Source organism: Acanthochromis polyacanthus, chromosome 2 (assembly GCF_021347895.1).
Source record: "Acanthochromis polyacanthus isolate Apoly-LR-REF ecotype Palm Island chromosome 2, KAUST_Apoly_ChrSc, whole genome shotgun sequence".
NCBI classification, from domain to species: domain Eukaryota; kingdom Metazoa; phylum Chordata; class Actinopteri; family Pomacentridae; genus Acanthochromis; species Acanthochromis polyacanthus.
The window spans coordinates 8,543,259-8,552,023 of record NC_067114.1 but is presented as its reverse complement, the minus strand read 5'-3'; the positions used below and the strand labels follow the sequence as shown (position 1 = coordinate 8,552,023).

The window sequence follows — 8,765 nt, the reverse complement described above, 5'->3', positions numbered from 1 at the left end:
CTCTTCCCAGCTTGTTTACTTCCTGCAATAGACTCGGCAGCCACGTCACAGTGGGCATTTCAAATGCTCAGGTTTCTCCATTTACAGTAAAGATTTGAAACCAAACGCCGTTACCTCTGGCTATTATTAGAAACACGTCTGTTGGACTACACAGGACCACCAGAATGATTTGGCTGGTCATCATATTGAATTAAATGCTATCATTTTTAACATACATTCAAATATTAGGAGACATATTTTACAGCTTTTGCATTCTGACAGCGACAAACACAAAGCCAAGAACCAGAAGAAGCCGGCAATATTTCAAAATTTTATTAACGAACATAATCTCTGAGGAACAACAGCAGTTCTCGCGCTCTCTGTACATGCAACTGTAGAAAATAACAATTTAGAATTTTTACTTTTCAGTTTTAGTCTTTTTTTCCCCCCATCCATACTCATTTTCAGTTTCTCTCGTTTTTAATCTTTTTTGTATCTTTTGTGGTTTTTTTATGTCTTAATTTTATTTTTTTGCAGGAAATCAACAACAGCTAGAGGTGAAAGTACTGGATTTCTGTTACAGCACTGACGATAGCATCAACAACCCCTCTCATATACCTCCCGCCCGCCCTCCCCTCCCTCCCCCCTTTAGCTGCTCCAACAATATGTACACAAATAAACTACATTGTACAAATAAAAAAATGTTACATTGTTACATCATAATCACCTGCAGCGAGCGCACACAGCCCGTTGCTGTTAGAACCCCACATTCTACGCAATTTTTCAGACTAGTACAAAGAGGAGGGTGCAAAACGTCCTGGGAGATTTTATTTACAGAGCTATGTACAGTATGTCTCTTTCACGCATTACAAGGAGGAAAATTTACACAGCGGAGACAAACTTCAACTCAAAAACATACCACAGGTGTCAGAAAAAAACAAAACAAAAAGGTAATAAATAGGTTATTTCTCACCATTTAAAGAGTAGTTCTCCATGCTTTTATTAGTCATTTTCCATTCTAAAAAAAAAGGAAAAACAAAAAAAGGAACAAAGAAACAGCTACAGTCTGGGTTTTAATAAAAAAACAAACAAAAGAAAACTAGAAAAAAAGGCTTGAAATCGTGATTCTATATAATGAAAAAAATAGCAATTATGTATATTTATGTCCAGTAAGAAAAAACAACAAATAACAAATCTAAAATAAACATTACGCGTGAATGTGAGGAGAGTAGAGGTAATATGTTGCTGACTGAGGTGGTGTCAGGCTAGCATCTGGATCACCACGGCCAAGTGCTCTACTGTGCATCTGAGGACTGATGTGTGTTTGAGTCCGTTCAATTCGTCTGTCGTTAGTCTGAATGTTCACACCGGGGAATCAGCGTGCATGGATGTGTTTAGTCTATTGCTCTGTGCAGCGTTGAGCTGCGAACTGGGGGAGAAATCGCCTGTCGGTTGCTTCGACCATCACCATTTCAAGCCTTTGTGGTTCAAACAAATGACTGATTGCAGAAGTATAAACAAAGGCAGGGCTTAAACCGTTAAAAAAAGGTGACACGTGAAACGGAAACGCTCATGATGTCTTGTAAACAATAGTGAGAGGGTGTCGGTCAGGGCATAGTAACGGTATACATTCTGCTTGATTAGCAACGTGATTGACATGCCACTGGTGTTTATGCTCTTTACAGGAACCAAACAAACAAAAAAGAAAAACCCCAAAGATAAACACAACAACATTCAAATCTACATACACATAGCTAAAAAACACACAAGGATTCTGTGAACATAAGACATCCTTAACTCTCTTCCCACAAACTGTAAGAAACCAACAACAAAATAAAAATGAAAACATGACAAACGGGTTTAAAAACCTAATTTCTGGCTATTTGTATCCAAATACGTCTGTGTGTGTGTGTGTGTATACCAGCCAGGATGTGTGTGTATCTCTGAAAAAATATCCAGGACTATACATGTACCCACCTTGTCTGCACAGTGTAATAGCAACAACCATTGCACTCAACTAGACATACCATACACAGCTATGCTGACTGACAGTGTGTAAATAACTTAAAAAGTTTTCGATAATATTGCCATCAGGATACGTGAGCAGCTTTCACACACAGACGGGCAGCCTGTGTGGTAGGTCGGGAAAGCTTTTCAAAACCAAGACCCAATAAAAATAGAGAACCAATACAAGCCATCACAAATCAACATTCCAATGGGATTTTAAACAGTTAAAAAAAAAAAACGAATGAAGAAAACTCAGTCTGTTCAGCATGAAGCTGTTTCTTTCCCCTCCACTGTCTGAGTTACTGTCTGTTCACTTTTTGGTTCATTCTGAGAAGATTTAAGTCTCATTAACTGTCTGCTTGGGCCTGACACAAGAACAAGAACATGATTATGGCAAATGCCACCACACAACTGAATACTATGAGGAAGTAAGCTAACATTTAAAATCCCTGACAACACTAGCCAAGCCTCCTGTAGGTTAAACATCGATTAAAAATTACAAGGAGGATGTGAGCGGAGCTAAATGTTTACTGAGCCTATAATGATTTCACCGACTGATCCTATACGGAACGCAACCTCCCTCTGGGCTGTAAGAAAATTTAAATACATTTAAAAACACCCATTCAAGTGGAAGGCCTCAGGTCTCATGCTAAGCCAAATGACTTTTCTGACACACTGGCGCCACCCAGTGAGTAAAGCCGGAACAGCACCAAGAAAATAAGCTGCTCTGCAATTTTAGACAAGGGGTAGACAGAGAGGACGTAACGTTAAAAGTCAGTATGGAATGAAACCTTTCAGTGGCTTTCAGTCTCTTTACTGTGAAAATCAGACAAGCTGGGAGAACCGGACGAGTGGTGAAGGTGCTGAAAGACCCGTGTCTTGTTGGTGTTAGACGGTGATAAATGATTTCCAATTTTGGTAAATTAAAAACAAGCAAAAATAATTTGAAACCATTCTACACTAATATGATGGTTTTGCTTGTGAATGACATCTCTAACCTCCATCCCACCCATATATATCTACGTGACTTTGCCCAACAATGAGTACATTTTTTTTCACTGAAAAAGGCATTTTCTTGGTTCGAAATTTTTCAGATATAATTGTGTAGTAAAGTAATGAATAATAATCTGTCTATTCTTTAAATAAATCCTCAACAACTATTCTGCTACATCTGAGGGGCTGTATGGTGGTCGGCCTGTGGTGAGGCCCTTTTAATCCAGAAGTGTTCTCTGTCAGCTATTTGTGTTGTGTTGACTCGCGTCCAGGTGAGTTTCTTTACCTAAACCTGGACTGAATCTAGAGATGGGATCATACAACTGTGCACTGGAGTCTTTCAAATACTGACAGAATCGTGTACACATTTTGGCCCATGGATATGAGGGGGGGAAAGTGCTGCCCAAAAGTGAACTGTACATAAAAAGATAATTTTTATTTCTTTTATGTTTTTTTCTTTACACTTAACTGAGTGATATTACAGTACATAAGTTATTTACAACTGTGCAGTAATGTGTGGCAAAATAAATTATCTAGAAGGCAGCAAGAATACATTGGTTAACGAATATAAAAACTGTACATAATTTACGGAATACAACTTTTTTTCAGTTTTCTTTTGTTTTTTTTTCCATTAAACTAATATTGGCTCTGTAGTGTTTCAAGTCACTTCCTCAGAAACAATGAAATGCCCAAGTAAAGAAATAGACAAAAACAATATTTCTCTCCTCCTGCCAAACAACAAATTTTCTCAATAGTCTCTTTGAATCTCAACATTCGTTTTGTTTGTTTCTTCTGGTTGTCCTGTGGTGTTTTTGCAGTCCATGGCGGTCTGATGTGTTGGTGTCGGAGCAAGCGTGGTCGCTGAGGAACACTCCGGTCTGTCCTCAGAGATCCGCACCCGTCCTCTTCTGTTTAGCCAGGCTGAGAGGCTGCAGGGTCAGTCTCTTCCTCTCAGACACTGGGCCCTGACGTGCACACACATCGTAACCCCTCTGCTGTATTCCAACCTGCTGCAGGCTCTGTGACACTACTGTTTAGCTATGCCTAGTGCAGTATGAACAGAGAGGGCGTCCGCTGGCTTTACGGTCTTGTAGCCTCAAAACCATCAGCGATCGGTCTCGCTTCCTGGATCCACTGAAGATCCGCATGATACACCACGACTCCGTTGGCTTCCTCTGGGTCACCGCTGGACTCCTAGCCCACTAAGAGCCCTGCGTCAACAGGGGAGGCTTCTCCTCAGTCCTCCCTCAGGACAGGCACCACGCTGTTGGGAGAGCTCTTCTCTGATACGTCCTCCCAGTGGTGGTGGTGGGTATCTAAGCAGGGACCAAAAACGAACGCAGAAAATATATCTCTGTCCCCTGTCTCACAGTAACTGAGCACTGAGGAGTTGTGTCTCGATGTCAGAGCCCCAAAGCAAAAACTGTTTCTGCTTCTCACACTCCGATCAAACAAAAGCCTAAAAACTTTGAGGATGAAAGTGCAAGTTGTGTATTTTCTTTTTCCCCAGTAAAAACGTGTTTCCTTCTTCACGGAAGGGAATCCAGAGCAAGTTTTTCATCTTTACTCTTTTTCTAAAGAAAATAATTTTCCTGTCTAAAGTCCTCTTTCAAACTTGCTAGCCCTTTCCATTCGTTCTGTTCAACGAAGTCTCTTTGAGAAGAAGTGATTCAGATGAAGTTTGTTCTCGTTCTGTGAGCACAGGTGTGTCACGCAGGCAGCAGGACAAAGTCGTCATTGACATCGACCATTGGCACGTAGAACGACGGGACTTCGTTGACACAGAGGGACTTGTGCCCTGCTGGGTCCAGCTCCTGGACCTTCAGCTGCCACTCCATCCTCTGCACTGCGTTGAGGGCTGCTGCCTCGTGCTGCTGGCGCATCAACAAACATGTCTGGAGCAGAAAGAGGCAAGCATGAATTTTGTTTGACACGGATCATGGAATGAATGTTGGTAAATGAAATAAATATGTGAAATCACTACAAAGCAATAGCGTTCACCTTCATGCGGTCATATTTATCATCCACATCCTGGATCCAGGAAATGAACTGACGTGCGTTGAAGCGATCTCTCACAGATTTATTCTCATCACCCTGAGAACACAGAGCAAACTTCAATGCAGACTCAGTAATAACTGGCTGCTGACTGAACACTTAACTGTGTATTGATATAATTCCTACCTGGCTCTCTGATGGCATGTTGTATACTTCAGAGTCCAACAGCATGGTGCAGGCGCTGAATGGCACAGCCTGATTGGCTATTGTCCGTGCTGCTCTGCAGTGGACCCTTAAAACCTCCTGTTCACATGAAACAATCAGCTTCTCCTGTGGACAGCAAGAACAACACAGAAAGGACATCAATATTAGACCTGAAGTTGAACATCAAGATGACTGGCTGGTTTTTGAGGTGAATAAAAAAGGGGTCTTGATCATCCAAGCTGCTGTTTCACAGAAAAGGTTGTCATTTAATTAGGGAGAGAGATGAAATAGATTTGTGCCTGCCGTTCACTCTGGCTCAACCTAAGAGAGAGGACTGTGCAGGTTTCACTTGCATTTATAATTTCTAAAAAAAAAGGGCTTTGATCTTTCATCAAAGAAGTGCTCATGGCGTTCAGTGCACGTGTGTCGCTGTATGTATGAAAGTAGAGATGGAGTGAGATATGAGGGAGTTTAGAACAGAGAATAAGCCTTGAGAATAAATAAGGCATGTAAAAAAATGCACATTTATAGAGAATCTAATTCTTACCCGTTCTATGCTGTGCTGCAACCTGAGCTTCCCTCTCACTGCCTCCTGTTGCCTGAAGAGCTCCTTCAGAGGTTCTGACAGCGATGGAGGTGGGGCAATCTGATGAGCAAAACACAAATGACTATTGTGTACCTTCTGCACCCTATTATAACAGAACAGATAGTATAAAAACGAGCTCTGTTTACAGTTCTACAGTAAGATACAGTATTTATGTTTAGAAATAAACATTGCTGATTTGCTTTTTTGCTGTCAAAAATAAGAAGTGTTTAAAGATTAAACCTTCTAAACCAACTCACAACTTTGGATTTGTCAAAAGGGACACTGTCAAGGCATGGCAGCTTACCACAGGGATGTGAAGCTTGCTGAGGGGTTTGCCATCCAGCAGGTAGGAGCCGGTGTAGGTCACATATTCAGCGTAACACTGTGGGGCCTGAGGGGTGATGTAGCACAGAATCTTCCTCTTTTCCTCAATCTTCTTCCTGATCTGGAGGTACTCAAAGTAAGGGTTGGAACGGTCACTGTGGTACGGCTCAATATCGTCCAGCTTGATGGCATTGACTACTACAGCTAAAGTCTGCTGGATCATCTCCCTGGTCTGCTGCATGGCTGTGTTTACCAGCTGGACCTGCACTTGCTGTCCAGCAGAGCGTGGAAATTTCCTCTTTCGCGGGTGCTGGGTCTGAGATTCCTCTTCGTCTGCAGGGAGAGGACGACCTTTTGTTGCCTTATTGAGGACCACTGATGCAGAGGTCGTCACAGAAGCAGATAAAGACACTGCTGCAGTTGAATTAGATGCAACAAAAGAGACACTAAGCCCAGAGTCTTTGTCTTTCTTCAGGGTTGAGAAGGAAGAGGCTGAGGTGGGTGTTGGGGTTCTTGTAGGAATTGGGTGAATGCTCACCACTGGACTGGTCGTCACTGGGGTGGCAGTGCCGGATGAAGATATTATACTGGAGGTAGGAGGGACAGCTACAGCAGAGGGATTGTTTTTGGCGCGGTTGCGGGTCATCCTTTGAGGGATGTCATCCACCTTCTTGGGGATATCTACAGTGGCGGACACAGTGGTCAGGGTTACTGGTGTTAGCTTGGATGCGGGCTCCTGAGTGTCTGGTAGCTCCACTGTGCTTGGGAGGGTGACTGATACTGGGAGCTGAGAGGGAGGACTGCATGACACAGAGTCTGCTACAGCCTCAGACATCTCCTCCTGTCTCAGGTCTGACTTGACAGCAGACACTGAATCCAGAGGTAATGGCAACGCCTCAGGGAGGGAATGGATCTGTAAGTGATGCTGCTGACTGGCATCTGATTTCACAGATGAATACAACATACTGGGATCGGATTCATCAGGCCCTTCGTAAGGTAATTTTCTCTCCAAAATGCTGCTCTGCTGTTGGGCAAGAGACAAAGAGCTGTTGATGGGCACACTTTGAGGATCAGGGTCTAACTCTTGGTGAAAGGTGGCATGTGGTGACGGTACCACCAAATCCTGTCCAGCAGATTCCCCTAAATCCGACTCTCCAGCAGGGCATGGCGTCTTAGCCAGGCTTGGCAGTTCTACCTCCAGTATGTCCGGGTCATCTCTGTCTGTAATTGTATGCCTAATGTGGGTTGGCACAGTCTTGTTGTGGTCAGCCAGTTCAGGGTCTCGAGACTCAGTCTCTTCTGACTTGTCTGGTAGTGGAAGGTCAGGCAAGGAGAACGGTCCAAGGTCATCGAGTTCATCTGCATCAGCTGAGAACGGGTCCGCCCACGGCACCACAGGCTCAGAGACCACAGCAGGGCCCATGTGACCGTCAGTAGCATCACTGAAGCTGTGTGTGCTCTGTCTGTTGTCTGGTTCAACACATTGCGACTCTGTGTCCATCTGGTGTCCATCCTCTATGTTAGGCTTGTTGCAGTCCTGGAAGAAAGACTCCAGCCTATTGGAGGACAGTGAGGTGTTTAAATAGTTGTGTTCCCCATCCATGGCTGTGTCAGGCCTCTCTGGAGAGGGGATGTCAGCCACAGCTTCCTTCTGCTCATCAAAGTCCTCTGGGTCCTCCTTGTGCCACCTATTCCAGGCATAAGGGGAAGTGACGGACTGGTGTCCAGGCAACTGCTGCATGTCATTGTCAGAATGAGAGTAGGGGCTGGTTATTTTGGAGACGGCAGCCTCAATCTCACCATATGTCCTGTGTGGAGATTTGAGGTCCATATCGGCGTTCCAACCCATGCTCTGATCAAAACAGTTCTCTCCATGGTTGGGTGCAGAGTGTGAAGGTGATAGCTGGTGGACCTCTGGCTCCTGCCGGTCTGGAGATTCTGCAGGCCAGCTCTTCCTCAGTGGGTCCTCAACTTGAGGGGAGAAGGAACATGGCTCTCTTGTTTGTTCTGGTTCCTCCACTCCACAGTGATCTCCCTCAGCTCTATCGTCCCTATCGCCTTCTTCCTCATCATCCTCCTCTTCGTCATCTTCATCCTCCTGCTCCTGTTCTTCTGTGACAGAGGGAAGATCTGAGGGGACCAGATTAGGCTCACTGTGGTGAGGCTCAGATATATCATCAATATCCAGGGGTGGCAAAGCAGCAGGAGCTGGAGTTGGTGGTGCAGCAATGTCAAAGCAGGGCTCTTGGGGATCTGGCCTGTGCACTGGTGTGGAAGGTTTGGGCAAGAAACTGTTGTATACACTTTCAGAAGGGTGTTCGTTGCCCTCTGTGCCAGGAAGTATTGGTGTTGCCACATCTGGAGTTGGATGAGCTGGCTCCCGCCGAGGTGACAATATTCTTATTGGAGAGAAATAGGGTGATGACAGGCATTCCAACCGATCCACAGTTGCTGATTTGTCCTCTAGAGGTTGGAAGGAAGATGACGGCTCAAATTCAGCCGCTGGGTCACTCTGCTGTCGAAGAAACTTGTCATCCTCAGCCTTGAACTCGTCCCCCAAAGGCCTGCGGACATCAGAAGATGCAGAACGGCTGACAAGTGGCAGCTGGAGGTTCTTCGCAGGGGTAGGACAAGTGCCCTCCTGGAAACTCTGGGAGTTTGAGTACCTGCTGGGTGA

The 8,765-nt window shown here is 44.5% G+C and overlaps 1 protein-coding gene across 2 annotated transcripts in view; it reads right to left on the bottom strand.

Moving 5' to 3' along the window:
• Positions 1 to 297: 297 nt before the first annotated feature.
• ankrd11 (ankyrin repeat domain 11) overlaps positions 298 to 8,765 on the bottom strand; it is a 105,739-nt gene continuing 97,271 nt past the window's right edge. The window contains exons 10-14 of one of the 2 annotated variants that reach the window (XM_022201336.2): positions 6,069 to 8,757; positions 5,726 to 5,824; positions 5,161 to 5,304; positions 4,981 to 5,073; positions 298 to 4,874 (exon numbers count right to left, since the gene is read on the bottom strand). In XM_022201336.2, the coding sequence (XP_022057028.1) occupies positions 4,689 to 4,874; positions 4,981 to 5,073; positions 5,161 to 5,304; positions 5,726 to 5,824; positions 6,069 to 8,757 (3,211 nt within the window). In that variant the 3' untranslated portion in view covers positions 298 to 4,688. The remainder of the gene's footprint in view (positions 4,875 to 4,980; positions 5,074 to 5,160; positions 5,305 to 5,725; positions 5,825 to 6,068; positions 8,758 to 8,765) is intronic. The other variant, XM_022201343.2, reaches the window with a different exon arrangement.